This window comes from Protopterus annectens, chromosome 11.part0, assembly GCF_019279795.1.
Source record: "Protopterus annectens isolate FY-2018-M chromosome 11.part0, PAN1.0, whole genome shotgun sequence".
In the NCBI taxonomy this organism is placed as follows: Eukaryota; Metazoa; Chordata; order Ceratodontiformes; family Protopteridae; genus Protopterus; species Protopterus annectens.
This window is the reverse complement of record NC_056745.1, coordinates 776,302,025-776,322,386: the sequence shown is the minus strand read 5'-3', so window position 1 is coordinate 776,322,386 and position 20,362 is coordinate 776,302,025. Positions and strand designations below refer to the sequence as shown.

At 38.8% G+C, this 20,362-nt stretch overlaps 1 protein-coding gene across 1 annotated transcript in view; it reads right to left on the bottom strand.

The window, feature by feature from the left end:
- ATP6V0A4 (ATPase H+ transporting V0 subunit a4) overlaps positions 1-20,362 on the bottom strand; it is a 563,239-nt gene that overhangs the window by 523,215 nt on the left and 19,662 nt on the right. The window contains exon 2 of the mRNA XM_044088210.1: positions 3,296-3,428. Coding sequence (XP_043944145.1) covers positions 3,296-3,412 — 117 coding nt within the window. The 5' untranslated portion in view covers positions 3,413-3,428. The remainder of the gene's footprint in view (positions 1-3,295; positions 3,429-20,362) is intronic.

Below are 20,362 nucleotides of genomic sequence, written 5' to 3'. Positions count from 1 at the left end.
TCCCTGCTGAAGCAAACAAGCAAGTATTGCATTGTCAGTCCATGACACCCCTCTTGCCAGCCCCTTCAGTGTAATGCTTTGGCTTCTATTTGAATGTGTTTCATCTATGTTGTAGCCATTTTTCTCCACTATACCATGGAGTTGTTTTTTTTTTCCCATTCAAATTGGAGTTCAAAAGTGAACTGTTTGGGGTTATGGTTTACTAAAATACAAAGTGTCTGTGCTTATTATAAATGGGAGAACCTTAAAAGTGATTGCATAAACAGCAATCCATTAGACAAGTAAGGGAGTTGATATTATAAATGGAACATGAAAACCATCACATAACTGAAGTTGTGAGAGTTGAAGAGAATGAAAACGGTCTATCAAGCAGCACTCATTTTGTTCTAAGATCAGGAGAAAATAACATCTGAGCCATTAACCTATAAAATTATGCAACTAACAGAACAGGCTACAAGGTGCATTTCAGCCATTCAGCTATCAGATACACACACACACACACACACACACAAATATATATATATATATATATATATATATATATATATATAAAAATATATATATATATATATATATATATATATATATATATATATACACACACACACACACAGTACATGCAGACATGCAAATGTGATTTAACATAATTAGTAAATTCATCCCTATATGGGCTTCTTAATTCCATGCATGATGAGACCATCTAGGGATAGACTTCCCATTTTTCCAATAGTAGTGCGTAGCCTGCCTGCCTGCCTGCTGGATATTCTGTTTTTACTATGGCACTAATAATAGTTTTGTGTCACTGTAAATACCAGACAGCACATTTATACGCATTGTCCATCTGATCTCTTTGAAACTAAGGCTTTAGGTCATCAACTTTCCGTTTTTTGTTTGAGAAGATTATTTCTTAGATGAATAAAAATAAGGATTCAGGGTAAAGCTATTTGGGATATTTCATTAAAGAGGTATTACATATTACTTTTTAAATATTTCTAAATTATTTTAAATACACCTATGTAGAAAATGGCAGTCATTTATAAAAAAAGTACAAAATGAAATGCAGAGAAATGTCAACAGTTAATTATAGAGCATCATAACAAATGTTAAAAGTGACAGAAATATATATAAAAAAACAAGAAGATGGCCTGAATGAACTGCATATGGTAATGATCTATTTTCAGACATTTCTCTTAAACTGGTGATTAGATATTTTCAAAGTCTACGTAGTTTTTATGTAAAAGGGTTACATATTTTTTCATAGAAACAATTCTGAATCACATGCTTTGTTTTCAGTGTAGCAGACTTCCAAAAAATGCTGCAGGAAGAAAGATTATATATTCCCCAAAACAGAAAAGTCCCCGAGTTGGTAAAGTTAGTAAGGAGGGTCTCAAGACAGAAACATTTTAAAACCGCTTTCGTTAGGCTTTCTGCTCTCATCAGCTAAACAGAATCAGACAGCTCCTATTTTATGCTCACTGTGAATAATTTCACTTGTTTAGTCTACACACGATTATTCAAATCCAAAATATCTACAACCTTAAAAGGTTGTCAATGGCAGTATTCCAATATCACAAAATGCAAAAGCAACTTTTTTGGAGGGAATAAGCCCCCCCCCCACACACACACACACACACACACACACACACACACACACACACACACACACACACACACACACACACACACACCACCAATTTGGGGGCTGAAAGTCTCCCTCTCTCTCTCTCCAATATATATATATATATATATATATATATATATATATATATATATATATATATATATACACATACATACACTAGCTCCACAATCATACAAACTTAGTGAAGAGACAGAAAGTAAAGAAGATGCAACATTTACCATCTAATTCTTTTCCAAGTCTGGCTACCGTAACCAGCAGTATTTTAATTTTCATTTTTTGAGTATCGATTAACTATCCAATGACAAACAGTAGGGCTCCCTTCTCAAACATTACACAGACTTATATGAAATTTAACATACATGTGATAACTGAAATGTATCTAATAAGTGAGATTTCATTTTAATGTATTATAGCATTTTTTTCAGAATTTACACAGTGTAGAATATAGAAAGATTTAGAAAAATATCCTATTCATCCCTTATAATGACTAGAACATTTTGAACTCGGGTATCAGATATTTGGGTTGGGATCTGTTTCATGAAGTAGGAGAAGCCCTATTGCTTGTCACTGGATAGTTGATTAATGCTCAGAGGAAAGAACCTAAAAGATCTTCAGCATTCTGTCATGGTCGCCATACTGAGAGAAAAGCAAGAAGATGAGTGTTACATTTTGTTTACTTTCTCCCTGTTCTCCACGTTTGCGCAGTCATGACGATGGTACATACATGGGACTGACCCCATGTTCAGAGGTGGAAGGGAAAGTTCCTTGCAAAAAACATTTCTGTGTGTTTTGCACCCTAGTGAGTATCGTTGTTTAGACTAGCAACTTTCTAAGCTTTTAAATGTTCTTGGTTTGAATAATCATTTGTAAATTAAATGATGCATTGATTCATAGTGGACCCATTTAAGAAGCGCTGAAACTGTAAAAATGTTGTATAATATTAAATGATTTATACAGTCTTAACTATAATGACATGACTGCACTGCATTATTGTATATAAACTACTTGCCAAGTGTTTCATTATTGCACCAGCCAAAGTTAATAATTAAACACGTGCGTGGAATCCCAACTTACTCATCCTCCGTGACATCCAAATAACAGCAGGAGGGAAATCAATAAAGTAAAGCTACTGCTTATGATCATAGATTAGAAATAATATAGTCTGTAGCTGGGCTGCTATTTCCCTATAAATAAAGCTTTTATTCTGTGAAGTAAATCCTTTGTAATGCATTACAATTCAGTGTCAGCACAGAAGCTATGTGTTGCTGTGCATCTTGCTGAATTGATGTCCAGGGTGGGAATCTCTTCCTTGGCTGTACTGCAAGTAATATTGTAAATTCCTGGAATGGCTGCAAATGTAAATTGTTTCACTATGCTATGCTATGCTGAGTTATAGCTGGAGTTGAACAACCTATGGTTAGATCCTGGCAAAAAAAAGAAATATTGCAGTTATCAGAAAAATCATGGATACATGACAATGATCTTGTTTCAAGTCTTACTTTAGCATTATGATACTATATTGAGAAGATTATTAGAAATATGAACAGCATGAAAGAAAAATAATACTGCATACTAATGTACAATGTAAACGCTATGCCAAAGTGATGATTTGGCTATGGCTTGAACTCATTAGTACTTGTCATGTATACTTACATCTCGAAACTGGACCAGACCCAGTTCTCCCAGTTCAGCTATGCAGCAATATGCAGCTTCAACCTGGAGGAAGATTTGTGTCAAGTATACTTCCTCACTCCGAAAAAGGGAACCCATTCTTCTAGCCTCTGATCTAAAAGGAAAGAGAATGTTTTAAAACGCTTATTAAAACTTGTCATCATCTGTCAATTTGCCTTCAGGAAAGAATAAAGATATATCTGCTGTAACACCAAACATCAGTATATGAAAAGAAATTCAAGGCTCGGTCTAAGTATCAATTTTGTGTTTATATATTGTTATCCACTAGGATCAGTACCCATCAAAATTAGTACAGTGTGGTAGAATATGGATATGCATAGAGTATTTGTTAAAAATGTTCCACCTAAATGTTACCTTAGCTGAACTACTTGAATGTCTTCATACAAAAGTGCTGGTTATTGACATTAGCAAATACGTACCACAGAGCCTGTTGTGTTAAAAGAATTAGGCACAATATGTACAGGCAAGTAGTTTTTAATGCTTTCAAAGAGGCTGAGTCAACCAGATAGAATATCAAAATGTGTAAGATCATCCAGATGATTAAAACACACACACACACACACACACACACACACACACACACACACACACACACACACACACACACACGCACATGCACGCCCTATCCAGATTCTTAAACATGATAATTTAAATCACTTAAAACATCAGATGTTTCCTGCACAAAGCCCCATAAAAACAAGAATAGAGAGCAGACATATTTTGCAGAGTCAAAATGCATTGTTACTCCTTACAAGCTCCACAGTACTAGCAGTTTTAATTTTTTTTAACTTTTAGCTACATTTTTGAAGTATTTCTTGATGTTTTGATAAGTCCATCTTTTGTTTGCATTTGCCTTCTCAGTCAGTCTTTTGAGAATTTTATATTTTATAATTTGAATGGTGGTCAGGATTCGACTTGATGGTAGTCTACGTTTTGGCAGTCTACTTTATATTACATTGCCAAAAAAAGAAAGGTCAGAAAAAAATTAAAATATAGTGCGTGAAAAATTAATTCTGCCCTGTATGTGAGATGTTGTACTGTTGTTCTGTCACAAGAGAGTGAAGACAATTTAAGGAATGAGTAGTAGAAATTATTCAATAGTTATTAAGGAAGATAGAAATTTCTTCAGAAGTTATAGCTAGTGAGTGGGATAAAATAAAAATGAAGCTTAAACATAAGGTAGAAATAAAAGAGAAAGAGATATGGTTAAGAAGTAATATGAATTATTTAGAATGGTTAACAAAGGTTAAAGTACTCCAGAATAACACAAATCTCACAAAACAAATAGAGGTGCAACTGCAAAGTGTTAAAGAGAAAATAAGGGCGTATCTGGATGATATGCATGAGTTTAAAAAGATTGCTGTTAAGCAAGTATTTTTGATAATAACTTCAGAGCAAAAAAGCTTTTAGCACAGTGACTTAGGCAACAGAAATTTTATGAAAATTTGTATAAAGCAGAGACATATAGAAATCAAGAAAGAGCACAAATAGAAATATTTATGGAAGACTTAAGTATGCCAAAGTGAGAGGTAGATGAGGCTCAGCAACTAACAGTTAAGACAGGAGGAGATGTGATAAAATAATCAATCAGATTGTATTGCTGTGGAATTTTGGAAGTTAGGAGGCAAGAAAGTGATAAAGATTTGGAAGGTTTTGTTAACAGTATTTTAAAACGACTAGAACTACCAACAATTTGGAAGGAAGCTGTCATGGCTATAATAAGATAGTAAAGAACCATCAGACCCAGCTTCATTGAGCCCCATTTCAGTTTTAAACCATGATTATAAAGTGCTTATGTCTATACTAGCTAAAGGAATGGCAAAGGTGTTGCCAACATTTAATAGATATGGATCAATGGGGGTTTGTGGAGGGGAGGCAACCATTTGACAACATTAATAGAACAATGTTGTTCTAGAGAGTGAGAGGGAGAGAGAAGCAGAATGTAAGAAAATACCACTGTTGTTGGTGGGTCTAGATGCAGATAACGCATTTGACAAAGTAAGCTGCGATTTTGTGAGTGAGGAAGCATCTGCATTCCCTGATGCAATAATAAGGTTAATTAGGAGGATACATGAATGATTGGAGACAAGAATTAAAGTGGAGGGTGCATCTAAATACAGGAAGCAGGCAGAGGTGCCCTCTTTCCCCTTTATTTGCTTTATATTTAGAGCCATTGGTAAAGAAAATAAGGCACTCAGATATTCAAGGATATAATTGGTAGGGTAATCAGGAAAAGTTTGTTTTATTTACAGATGATATTATTTTGTACCTAATAAATCCAAAAAACTACATATCAGTGTTGTGAAACATTCTAAGACAGTTTCAAGTCTGTTCAGAATATAAAATTAATGAAGATAAAACTAAGGCTATAACCATAAATTATGTACCCACACATGAACTGGTTCAACAATACCCGTATTTATGAGGCCACAATAAGATGAAGTATTTAGGAATATGGATTAAAAAGTCTTCTGTTATGGCAACTAAGGAAATATGAGAAAAGACTATACAAAAGATAACACAAAATTGAGAAAATGGAAGCTCTTGTTTATGGATATAGACAGTAAGATACAAGCAGTGAAAATGTTTTAGCCCCTTTAGTTTCATATACAGGTCAGGCATAGTTTTATCAACCACAGGAGAAGTTCATAGGTTCATAGGTTCATAGGTTTATACTAGGCTATCTGCCCTAAGGCATTTATAAGCCTAGCCTTAAATTTTTGGCTTTTACGCCCCCTTATATGAAAAAATACTGTGCCCATTAGTTTGTTGTGCCTCTGTCCAGCAGTGACACAGAGATGATTCCCGGGATAAACCTACGATCTCCCATCCACAGGTCAAGATTTCTCTTGAACAGAGCCAGCGAGGTGCTCTGCCTCACATGGACCGGGATTTTGGGAGTCTCTGAGTGATAAATCTATCCCTCCAGCATGTCCTATTTATATCCGTGCTAAGGTTTAAGTTGCTTGCTCTAGTGGTTTTAGTGGATTTGGATTTTTTGAGGTGGAGCATGTCCATTAATTCCGGGTTGGACATGGCCTTGTATGTCAGGCACATGTCACCTCTGAGCAGACGGTATGCAACTGAATAGAGCTGGAGTTTCTTCAATCTGGCAGCATATGACAGATTTTGGAGTCCCTTTATCCTTTTGGTGAGGAACTTTTGGGGTCTCTCCAATTGCTGCAGATGTCGGGTGCGATACATCCCGAATGGGGCATTGTACTCGATCATTGGTCTGATAAGTGAAGAGTACAGGGGAACAATGACCTCACTAGATCTGGATGTGAATCCCTTCATGATCAGGTGGGCAATGTAGAAGGTCTTTCTAACCACTTTAGCAACCTGAGTGTCAAAAGAAAGGCCACTGTCAACCTGGGTCCCCAGGTCCCTGATAACCTCTTCTGTGCTTAGTGGATTGCCACCTATATGGTAGCTTGGGGTTACCTTGTTTTTCCCGAAGGGTATGACTATACATTTTTGGCATTTAACTTCAGGGCATGGCTCAGGCACGAGCTATCAGTTTCCGTGAGTCCCTTCTGAAGGATATCGGTGTGCGTTGCACTGTCCACTATGGCTGGCGCCCCCTTTGCAGTCGTCCGCAAACTTTGTCAGCCAAAGTCCTCCCATGTTGGCCTGTACTTCTGAGAAGTAGATGCCGAACAATAGGGGCCAAGGACCCTGTGGGACACCGCGAGTCTGACATAGCGCCAGCAACTCTAACCCTGTGGGTTCTGTCCTTAGCCAGTTTGCAACCCATCTTGTGACATATGGGTTTACATTTAAGCTGGTAGTTTTTCTATACCCGGAGTGGGGTATTATTGTCTTTTGCAAGGTCAAGGTAGGCTGTATGGACTGCCTTTCCTCATCAATGGCCTTGGTGACTGTTTTGAAGAAGTCGACCAAGTTCAAAAGGCATGATCTGCCCTTGACGGCCAAACTGGGTCGGGTCCAATGTCTGCAAGTCCCCTATATCTTTGTTTATGAGCTCCATTATGATCCTCTCCATAGCTTTGCAGACTAGACTTGTTAAGCTTGGGGTGGTAATTACCAGGGTCCGTGAGGGCGCCCGCTGGAGTGGGACCACAGTTGCCGCATTTCCACTTGGGCACCGAATCCTGTGGTAAGGCTGAGATTAAACAGCTGCCTTATGTGCGGGATTAATTCCTCATTTAGCTCATGTAGCACACAGCCGGGACACCATCCAGTCCCATTGATGCTGTGTTTTTAGCTTTAGAGAGAGCAGCTTTCACCTGCGCATTTGAGATGTCTGGGAGGCTACACTCTGCTGGGATAGTTATCTCTCCTTTAGGGGGAGGGGTGAAGTTTGCACTGAACCTGTCTGCCAGTATGTTGGCAATGTCTGTGGGTTCAGTGATTTTTGTATCATTTTGGACTAATTCTGAGCATATCTGGGAGTTTCCACCCAGGTTCCTAACATAGCTGAAAAAGGCCTTATGATTGTCCTTTGAATCCATGGCAATTTTTCTCTCAAAATTGGCCTTAGTTGATTTTATGAGTGCTCGTATTTTTTTACTAATAATGATCAGGGGTGACGCCTTTTATGGATTTTGTTCTATCATGTAATAGCTTTCTCCTCTTATTGTAAAGTTTGTTAATGGCTGGGGTCCAGCAGACTGGATGTTTGCCCTTTGTGGAAAGAGTCTTGGTTTTATTTGGGATTGCCTGATCCATGCAGTCCTGGAGGTGTTCATAGAAGGCATTTGTAAGGGCTTCCGCAGCTTGGGTTGTGGTTTCCACTGGCTCAGGGGCCTTGAAGGATACCACACCAGTCTTGAGTAGTGTGAAGTTTACTTTAGAGAAGTTCTTCACTGTGGTCGTTTTTGTTTGGGGTGATGTGGATTTCCAGTGAGATTAGTTTATGATCAGATCCCACCAATGAGGGATATACTTCGTGTGGAGCATTTTGTCCCCATGTTTGTGATAATGAGATCTAGTATATTTTCTCCTCTCGTGGGAACAGTGACTAGCTGTTCCATGGCATTTAAATTTATGAACTCCAGGAACCGTTGGGCTAGAAAGTTAGGGCTTGAGTAATGTTTCCAGTCTATATTCGGGTAGTTGAAGTCACCCAATATGATGGTGTTTGGAGATGCATTTATACCCTCCAGTGTCTTCAGGAAGGCTGTGTGGGGTTCCTGAGTTTGAGAGGGTGGCCTATAGCATGTTACAATTTGTAGAGCAGTTTTGCCTATGGTTAGTTGCACCTGGATGGTTTCCGGCTAGCCCCAAAGTCATATACCAACCTGGAGGTGTGGGTATCCTTTATGAATATGGATACACCCTCCTTTTGTGGTGTGGTCCGGTTTTGGGGCTGGAACGCATGATATGAGGTAAAACCTAATAGTGCCGGGTGCTCTCAGGAGCCTTGAACCAGGTTTCAGTTACAGCACAGACATCGATGTTCTCCATACTGAGAAGGGCCGCATTTTGAGATTTAGACTTCTGGCATTGAGCAGCATTACCCTCAGTTTCTTGCCATTTTTGTTTTCTAGGGTGGTAGGTTTAGAATTTGAGCCTTGCCTAAAAAGGCACTATGGGGTGGCAAGAGCCTTAGCCAATATCCGAATCCCAGGGTGACAGGTGCAAGCCGTCCTTCCCTTGAAGCTGGCTTGTCAAGCATGTCATCCCAGGCAGACAGACACTGGATCCCCTTTGAATGACACCAGACATTAAGCCAATTGTTAAAGCTGATCATCTTGTCTCTATATTGTGGCATCATTCTTGGTGAAGGAAGGATACTGCTCAGGGTCAGGGTCATACCTGCCTGGGCTACATAATCAGAGAGCTATGTCTCTTTTCATGTAGTCCAGGGAGGTACGCGTCACACCAGAATGGACAATGACTGTGTCATATTTGTACTTGCCGTTGAGTGACCAGAGTGCTTGTGTTATGTGGCGGATTCTAGCGCCCAATAGGCAGCTTACTGTGACCCTCTCCTTGTTCAGCCTGGTGAGTGGGACGTCAGTGTGTCTGACTATGGAGTCACCTATGACAAGTATGTTTGGTGTTGCATTTGGCCTTAAGGGCTGTGACTGCTTTGCACACTGCTTTTGTGGTTTATGTGTTGCTTGTGGGGTGTCTTGAGGTAGCAGTTGTTTGGGTGTCTGCTTTGGAGGCCTCTGCTGTTTAATTTTACTCAGAGTCTCCGAGTATGTCTTTGTGTGTTTATGTGTTTGATTCAGTGGTGTGGTAGTATTATGTGAGGCTGGTTTTGTGGTGTGTGTAGTTGCCTTCTCCTCCTGTCTGGTCTTGCCAGTCCTGAGTTGAGAGAGCTCAGCCTCCAGTTTGGCTAAATAGCTGCATCTCTCGCAAGTATTTGTGTTATGTGGGAGGAGGAGAGGGTTGTCTGTGTACATGAGGCAGTTATAACATTGCCTCAAGATTCCCAGATTCACCAGCTGGACCGGAGAGGAGATTGACAACTGACCTTTGGACATGCTAGAATAATATTGGGAATTCCTTAATAATGAAAACAAGGGCCAGTGGGGAGTGAGGGTGTGCTTTAATTTTTAGTGCTGACTTATATAATTGCTTTAGTGAGCAAGTGCCAGGTAACTTGAGTGCAATGTGTTACAAGTAACTAAATGCAAAAACGACAAACAGTAACTTTCTTTCAAGTGAAACAAGGAACTAGTACAGTAAGCAATGCAGATATCACTAGTGATCCACAGAAGTGCTGAGAAGCCGCGTATTAGGTGGAATTAGCTTCCAGGGAAATAACAAGCAAACAAACAAACAAGCATATAAACAAAGCTAGATTCAGCAGGCCTGGATCTAGTCTATGCTAGAGCAAACAAGGTGTACCAATTTCAGTAAGATACAGTTCAAATATTCAGGCACTATAAACCTTTAACCAGAAATTCCCAGCTCAGAAGGGCAGAGTCCAGCCTCTTCTCCCACAAGAGTGCAGACCACGAACCTTCTTAATGTAAAATAACTGGCCTGAAGCCCAAGTGCCTAAACCAGAACTAATACCCTTGGACACTGGGCTCTCAATCAGCAGTTCCCAACTTAGAAGGATGAAAGCTACCTGTCCTGCCACCACAGTGCTTGCCACAAACCTTCCTAATGTAAAACAACTAGTCTGAAGCCCAAGTGCTTAATCCAAAAGACTTAGAATGATAGCTACACTTTAATCAAGTTACAACCAAGCAGTAATAAATACAATTGAATACTTTAGAGAATGTCTGGATTAGTGCTCAAGTTACACAAACAAAGCTAGATCCAGCAGGCCCGAATCCAGTCTATGCCACAGCAAACAAGGCACCAACTTCAGTAAGAAGCAGTTCAGATATGCATGCACTATAAGCCTTTAACCAGAAATTCCCAGCTCAGAAGGGCAGAGTCCAGCCTCTCCACCCACAAGAGTGCAGACCACGAACCCTCTTAATGTAAAATAACTGGTCTGAAAGCCCAAGTGCTTAAACCAGAATTAATACACTTTTAGAATAACAGACACTGAGCCCTCAATCAGCAGTTCCCAACCTAGAAGGATGTAAGCTACCTGTTCTGCCACAACAGTGCAGATCACAAACCCTCTCAGTGCAAAACAACTGGTCCGAAGCCCAAGTGTTTAAACCAAAAGGCTTAGAATGAGTTACACCAAGCAGTAATAAATACAATTGAGTATTTTTAAGATGATGCAAAAGTAAAATAAAGTAGGTTGAAACACAAGTACAGTAAAAGCAGATAATTTTTTTTTTTTTTTTTTATCTGAACAAGTGTTGAGATCAAAGAAACAGATTGGAGTGCTGAAACTAGAAAACTGGCTAGTTATAAGAAAAAAAAACAAGCCAGAAGGCTTCCCTCAAACACAGAAGGACCTGGGGCTCAGAAGCCTACAAATAGTCTATACCACTTAACAGGAAAGGCAGGAAATAAGCTTAATTTTTTTGTCTGTTTCCCAGATGCTCTCTTTGTACACAGTAGGAGTGCCTGAAATCAGAATATGATCTCACTGCACTCAGTTGAGTGAGCAAATGAGATGGGCCCAGAGGCAGGCTGAGGGGCGGGCAGTTTCAAGGCCACCAAGATTAACACCAAAACAAAAACAGGGAGGGTGGGTGGAATAACTGAAGAGCAGAATAACTGCCACTTGAGTTAAATATTCCTTCAACACAGTTTAAATCAAATTAAATACTGTATTTTTAAAAAAAGTGCAGATAAAGGTACTTAAATTCTCTTATACGTCCAGTTGAATATAACCAAGTTCTTAGCTGGCCAAAGCTGAGGTTTTTAAGCAATAAAAATTTCACAATGCACCACTTAAAAAGGCAAGGACAGGAAATCAAAGAATGTGGCTACCCCCACACCTGTAATTACTAGCAAATAACACACTAGCTTCAGTTCAAGTTACTAAAGAGCAGAATAACTGCCACTTGAGTTAAATATTCGTTCAACACAGTTTAAATCAAATTAAATACTGTATTTTTTTTAAAAAAAAGTGCAGATAAAGGTATTTAAATTCTCTTATACGTCCAGCTGAATATAACCAAGTTCTTAGCTGGCCAAAGCTGAGGTTTTTAAGCAATAAAAATTTCACAATGCACCACTTAAAAAGGCAAGGACAGGAAATCAAAGAATGTGGCTAGCCCCACACCTGTAATTACTAGCAAATAACACACTAGCTTCAGTTCAAGTTACTAAAGAGCAGAATAACTGCCACTTGAGTTAAATATTCTTTCAACACAGTTTAAATCAAATTAAATACTGTATTTTTTTAAAATGTGCAGATAAAGGTACTTAAATTCTCTTATACGTCCAGCTGAATATAACCAAGTTCTTAGCTGGCCAAAGCTGAGGTTTTTAAGCAATAAAAATTTCACAATGCACCACTTAAAAAGGCAAGGACAGGAAATCAAAGAATGTGGCTACCCCCACACCTGTAATTACTAGCAAATAACACACTAGCTTCAGTTCAAGTTTCTAAAGAGCAGAATATCTGCCACTTGAGTTAAATATTCTTTCAACACAGTTTAAATCAAATTAAATACTGTATTTTTTTAAAAAGTGCAGATAAAGGTACTTAAATTCTCTTATACGTCCAGTTGAATATAACCAAGTTCTTAGCTGGCCAAAGCTGAGGTTTTTAAGCAATAAAAATTTCACAATGCACCACTTAAAAAGGCAAGGACAGGAAATCAAAGAATGTGGCTACCCCCACACCTGTAATTACTAGCAAATAACACACTAGCTTCAGTTCAAGTTACTAAAGAGCAGAATAACTGCCACTTGAGTTAAATATTCTTTCAACACAGTTTAAATCAAATTAAATACTGTATTTTTTTTAAAAAGTGCAGATAAAGGTACTTAAATTCTCTTATACATCCAGTTGAATATAACCAAGTGCTTAGCTGGCCAAAGCTGAGGTTTTTAAGCCTTGTGGGCAATAATCTGTCATGTGCAGGGGACTAATGTGAGGGTGCCTATCCTGAGTACTTACCCTTGCCAGTTCCTTGTCCTTTTCATAGGGTCATGTTTCTCTTCCTGTTTCATATCACATTTGATGCTCTAAATTGCTCAGCTCACAATCCTCCATCCAGCTTTCCCCTTCTTTGTCATGCCTAAAAAAGGTGTATCATGCTGCCTCCTTGTACCTTCAACTCCCTCTTTCAGTAGGCCATGCTTTAATTATACCAGAAATGACAATTTTCTTGGGGTGCTCCAGTGGCATAATGGGATAAAGCCCTGACTATGTCCCAGGCAACCCAGGTTCAATTATTGGTTCGGGTAACAGATGGAACAGCAAGGAGGAATGGGCAAGTCCATCTTAGGTGGGAGGGTGTTCATTGATGACATTTCTTAAAGGATGGTGTGGTCCTAAGAGAGGAGTTACTTTCAGATATAGTCAATGATTGTGGAGAGCAGAGAGAGGGAGTGGGTAAATCATATACAGTAGAAAAAAAGCCCCTCGGGCCATAGAAAAGTACAGTTGGACAAGCCCCCAGAATGCCCTTAGGATTTGCTACCAATCCTGACAATACCAGAATAGGTTCATGGGAGGGGGTAGGAGGATGGCTGGTAGATCTGCCATGGACAAGGGGCACTGGTGTCTGGGCTAGTAGGGTGTGATCCAAGCGGACCAAAAAAAAAAAAAAGCAAAGAAATGGCTACCTTCCACTCCTGAAGTATTTCCCCTTGTCCACCTTCTTCAGAGATTAGTTGTATTGCCTTGTAATACTAATCCAGCCTTGTCTGTTCTACTGCTACAGGATGTGCCTGTTTTCATCCAGGCCTAATGTCTGAACATGTGTCCTTTCTTCTGTTTCTGTGACATATAATCAATTTTTCTGCTTTAGGTTAAAGATGAGATTGTGAAGATAAAACTTTCTAACCCAGATCTGAATATATTGTCCCCTCTGGGCTGGAAAGGAGCATGTCCCTCTCAAAAGTTGATCCTCTGCCAGGCTCCATCCCATCACCAGGTGCAAGCCCTGTCACTTGTTTAGCAGATGTCGGTCATCATGCTCCCTAATTCTGTCCTTCCTCAGTGTGCTGGCTGATGACACATGAATATTTCTAACACTGCCAGCTCGGCTATCTCCTCTGACAAGTCATTGGTACCTACTTGCACCACAATATTTGCCCATTCCTTCCCATTTGTGATCAACTTCCCCTTCCTTATCTTGATAAATGTAAGCTTGAAGAACAGTTTCAGTATAACCAGGTCTTTCCTGTGTTCCTTGCCATGTCTCTTAACGCCTTAGTAACTGAGACTTCAGTCATAAAGTACCTCCTTGCTGTCTCTCCTCTGATTCATCTCTCTGACTTCTTTTCCTGCCTCATAACACTACCCTTCTTGCATACAGCATTTCCACTGATTTTGCATAAATCCCCAGTCCTTCCTAGTGTACCTAAAGGATACCTCCTCCCTGTGTAGATAGCATTAAAATCTATGTTTTTATAAAGATCTTTGAAGCTAAATCTTGGTCATTGTGCACACTGAATTTTTTGCTTTTCCCTACATCTCTAGCCTTAGCTCATAGGTTTGTCCTTATGTGTCAGAAGTATATCCAGATCAGTCAGCACAGTTCACTGCCCTACATTAATTTAAGTGAGGTCCTTTAGTTAGGAGCATACCCACTATTCTTAAAGACACATGCCAGTTATTGAATGATCTTGATTTGTTAAAGTTACAACATGGGTCTTTTTCCTCTTCTGTGTTAGTGACTTTGGATGTAAAAAAATTGTTTACAGCCATCCCTAATGATTATGAGATGGAGGTTTTAAGGGAATTGCTACATGCCATGGAGAGGTACACTAATGATAAACAGATCTTGATATGTACCCTGATGGATGTAGTCCTTAATAATAATGTGTTCATGTTTCAGGACATGCTTTATTGGTAAGCATGGGGTGTCGCCATGGGCACCCCATGCGCAAATTCATATGCCAATTTGGTAATGTACCATTGGGAGGAAGAATATGTTTTTAATACGGCTTTTTTTCAGCATGTCCTGTTATATCGACACTTTGTAGACGATATACTAATTATTTGGGATGGTGGTATGAGCCTCCTACAGGAATTTGTGTCCTATTTAGGAACCACTACAACCTTTTTAAAATTTACAATGGAAACTTCCCTACATGAAATACATTTTTTAGATGTGACGATAAGTAAGAATGAGAGGGGAGGGCTGTCAACTTCATTATATAGGAAAGCATGCTGGAGAAATGCTCTATTACACTTTGACAGTATGCATCCCCGTTTCATTTTTCCTAATGTTGTTAAGAGCCAATATCTTAGGATTAGTAGTATTTGTAGAGATCCGATAGATAGACTACTACAACTTGAAATCCTAGATGAACTTTTTATAGATAGAGGCTACACTAAGAAAACTATTAATGACATAAGGGAACATGTGGTTGATGGTTCTTTTGACACTAAAAAAGTCAGTAAAGATTATAACAGATGGAAGGTCGGGCACAATAAAAGAGGTTTGGGGAAGCCTACTCCCCAACCAGGCCACTTGGCTGTTATGTTTAGACATACCAATGATAATAGGAATATCACAGAAATTATCAAGAGAAATTGGAATGTGCTAGTAACAGATCAACGCCTTTCTGACCCACTAGGAAGTACACCTAGGTTTAGGGACAGGAATAGTAAAAACTTGAAAAGATTACTCTGTGTAGAGAGATTTAATGAAGACTTAAGGGCAATAAATTATGGCACATATCCATGTAATAGCTGTAATTTATGTGGATACATTACTAAGGAACAAGAATTTTTGCATCCCAGTATGGATTTTATGTTTATTCCCCGGTTTCACGCCACATGTAACAGTACGAATCTAATATACCTGGCTACATGCATGAAATGCACAGTTTTTTATGTGGGTATGACCTCTAGAAAGCTTAAGGACAGGATATATAATCATATTTATGATATTAGGAAGCTGGTCCCTACTAATGCACTAGCAAAGCACATTATTACCTACCCTGAGCATGCTTTTTCTTTTAGAGTTTTACAAATTGTTAAATTAAATAGACGAGGGGGTGATAGTTTTAGCCATCTTGAATCAGTTGAATTAGGTTGGATTTTTAAATTAAGAGCACATATTAAACCTGGTCTAAACCAATATGTTAGTATTAGAACAGCCCTAGCTGCTCGTAGATAGATAGATGCAGTAGTAGCATTTAGTTCTTATTCACATATACATATAGTTCATTTTAATATTGGTTTTATTAAATTTATGTTTTTCATATATATGTTTTCACGTATATGTGTATTTATCTGCTCTGATAATACTATAGTACTACTCAGATATAGCTATGAAAGGTTTTTTGATGTTTTTTTTTTTTTTTTTTTTTTTTTTGAGGTTTATAAGGTCTGTGAACACAACAGTGTTTCACATTTTGATTGATTGTTTATTTAATTTTATCCAATTAATTCTGTTAATTGGTTTATATGCAATTAGGGTGTGTGATGTGTGTGTGTGTATATATATATATATATATATATATATATATATATATATATATATATATATATATATATATGTGTGTGTGTGTGTGTGTGTGTGTGTTGAAAAATGTTTTTAGTCAAACCTGATGAAGCGTGTAGTTGAACACGTGAAAGCGCTCGTTTTATAATAAAAAGTTTTATTACTTTTCTGTGGTGGTCCTGCTTCCACTATTTTTACTGATATTTTTACTGATACATCTCATTGTACTGTACCAAACAACACTGTCTTACCTGCCCCTATCCTACAATGTACTGAATCACACTACACCTCATTGTACTGTACCAAACAACACTGTCTTTACCTGCCCCTATCCTACAATGTACTGTATCACACTACACCTCATTGTACTGCACCAAACAACACTATCTTACCTGACCCTATCCTACAATGTACTGTATCACACCACATCTCATTGTACTGTGCCATACAACACTGTCTTACCTGCCCCTATCCTACAATGCACTGTATCACACCACATCTCATTGTACTGTACAACACAACACTGTCTTACCTGCCCCTGTCCTACAATGTACTGTATCACACTACACCTCATTGTACTGTACAACACAACCCTGGCTTACCTGCCCCTGTCCTACAATGACTGTATCACACTACACCTTATTGTAGTGTACCAAACAACACTATCTTACCTGACCCTATCCTACAATGCACTGTATCACACCACATCTCATTGTACTGTACAACACAACACTGTCTTACCTGCCCCTGTCCTACAATGTACTGTATCACACTACACCTCATTGTACTGTACAACACAACCCTGGCTTACCTGCCCCTGTCCTACAATGTACTTGTACACACTACACACCATTGTAGTGTACCAAACAACACTATCTTACCTGACCCTATCCTACAATGCACTGTATCACACCACATCTCATTGTACTGTACAACACAACACTGTCTTACCTGCCCCTGTCCTACAATGTACTGTATCACACTACACCTCATTGTACTGTACAACACAACCCTGGCTTACCTGCCCCTGTCCTACAATGTACTGTATCACACTACACCTTATTGTACTGTACCAAACAACACTGTCTTTACCTGCCCCTATCCTACAATGTACTGTATCACACTACACCTCATTGTACTGCACCAAACAACACTATCTTACCTGACTCTATCCTACAATGTACTGTATCACACCACATCTCATTGTACTGTACCATACAACACTGTCTTACCTGCCCCTATCCTACAATGCACTGTATCACACCACATCTCATTGTACTGTACAACACAACACTGTCTTACCTGCCCCTGTCCTACAATGTACTGTATCACACTACACCTCATTGTACTGTACAACACAACCCTGGCTTACCTGCCCCTGTCCTACAATGTACTGTATCACACTACACCTTATTGTAGTGTACCAAACAACACTATCTTACCTGACCCTATCCTACAATGTACTGTATCACACCACATCTCATTGTACTGTACCATACAACACTGTCTTACCTGCCCCTATCCTACAATGCACTGTATCACACCACATCTCATTGTACTGTACAACACAACACTGTCTTACCTGCCCCTGTCCTACAATGTACTGTATCACACTACACCTCATTGTACTGTACAACACAACCCTGGCTTACCTGCCCCTGTCCTACAATGTACTGTATCACACTACACCTTATTGTAGTGTACCAAACAACACTATCTTACCTGACCCTATCCTACAATGCACTGTATCACACCACATCTCATTGTACTGTACAACACAACACTGTCTTACCTGCCCCTGTCCTACAATGTACTGTATCACACTACGCCTCATTGTACTGTACAACACAACCCTGGCTTACCTGCCCCTGTCCTACAATGTACTGTATCACACTACACCTTATTGTAGTGTACCAAACAACACTATCTTACCTGACCCTATCCTACAATGTACTGTATCACACCACATCTCATTGTACTGTACCACACAATACTATCTTACCTGCCCCTGTCCTACATTGTATTGTATCACACTACACCTCATTGTACTGTACTATACAACATTGCCTTGCTTTAAAAAATAAAATACTCAAAACTGCCATGACTGAGTTATACGAAAAATATTTAACAAAAAGGTATTACTTAGTCATGGTAGTTTGGAGTATTTTATTTTTTGAGTGTTGTTCTTGCTTTACTCCACGCTCCTAGTCAGCAGTCTTTGTCTTTGTTTTTTGATTGCCTTACCTCAGCCTGCACTACAGTGTAACATACCACATTACACCACAGTGTATAACACTGTATTACTTGAACCTACCTCACAATGTAGTGTACCACACTACAACATACCTTACCAAAGGTCATCTTACTCAACCATGTACTGCCATACTGCTCTACACTGTGCTATACTGGACAATATTATTATACCAGAGGATGATCAGCCTCCCCTCACATTATACTCTCTGTCACACTTCAATGAAGACTACTATCTTGCACTAGCATACTATATGTTACCTTTCACACTGACATTGGGGGAAACTTGATGACTAAGTAACAGAGTTGTCCACATAAATACCAAGGTCTCTAACGACCATATCTGTTTGAAGAAGAATACTGCTTATAACACATGAGGTAAGAACAACTTATTTTGCCAGATGCTACTGTGCTACACTTTTCTGCATTTTGCTTGAGGCCATAATCAGTACAATAGGTATGTGAATATTCCAGCTGTTTTTGGTGCAGTTTAGTACTACTGAATGGGTTGATAGCAGTGCCCAGCTTGCAGTCATCATTGAAGGTGGATAACTACACTTCAGGGATATCTTGTTAGATTTCTGCAAAATAAATGTTGAACAGCACTGATCCCTGCAGTACTCCTCTAGTTATAACTTTGCATTCAGAGAGGGTTCCTGCAACTTTCACTACATGGGATCTATTGGATAACCAGCCTGCAATCCAGCAAATGATGTCATAGTTTGCATTAAGTTTGTCTAGCTTCTGAATTATACCAGCATAGGAGATAGTGTCAAAAGCATTGACTAGGTCAAGGCAAGCAGCATGTACATATTTACCACTGTCCAGAGATTAATTGTATAAAAATTCTTGTTTTTTTTGTTTTTTTATACTCCTTGAAGGTGATACAGGTGAGGCACTAGAGTTTTACTGTCCATTGCTTGCTGCTGCTTTGTTATTTATATTAAATATGTTTGGATATATCTGCTTGGTTTATTAACCTACCTGTGTTTTTTATAGATAAATTAAGTTGCCTATGTCGGCATAAATGATTTGTGTTATGGTATATTCCATGGGTTTGTATATACAGCCGTTGAGGCTGATGGGCCTATAATTACCTGGGTCTGTAGAGGAGCCAGCTAAATGCAAAAAAGTGCAAAACAGTAGCATTCTGCAGAAAAACAAAAACAAACAAAAAAACTAATTCCACCTCATATGTTATAATTGGTACTCCTCATGCAGAGGAGACACAATGGGTGCTCTCCAGGTTCAGGGACAAACCCTGTAGACAGACTGAGGTTATTTATTTATGTATTTGTTTGTTTGTTTGTTTGTTTTTCGAGAGTAGTGTACTGATCTCAATAGACCATTTGCAAGTATAGCCCTGGTGAATAGGATCCCATAAGAAATGAGCAAAATATAGTTACAGATACAAAGATATGCTAAAAACATATATAGTTATGTGGGGGGGGGGGGTTCCTATCAGAAGACCAAAGACGCATTCTTTTGAATATGTCTTGGTCGAACTTAGACTGAAAAGGCAAAATATCGAAGTGGCTTTTAAGCAAATTCTTTCCCTGGGAAAGAATTTGCTTGGCCACTTTGTTACTTTGCCGTTTTTTGAACTGTAGTGTGGTCTCGGAGTTGGCATATTTAAGTAGGGGGTGTGCAAAGCCCCCCACTTAATGCAATGTTTAAAGTGTTTTATTTTTTCTTTTTTTTTTTTGTTGGATCAGCAATTTTTTCCCTTGGAAAAAAATTGCTGTTCTGACGGTTCGACATTGTAAACTTTCGCTTACATAGGGTCGATTAATCACTGTTCGCTTTTTTA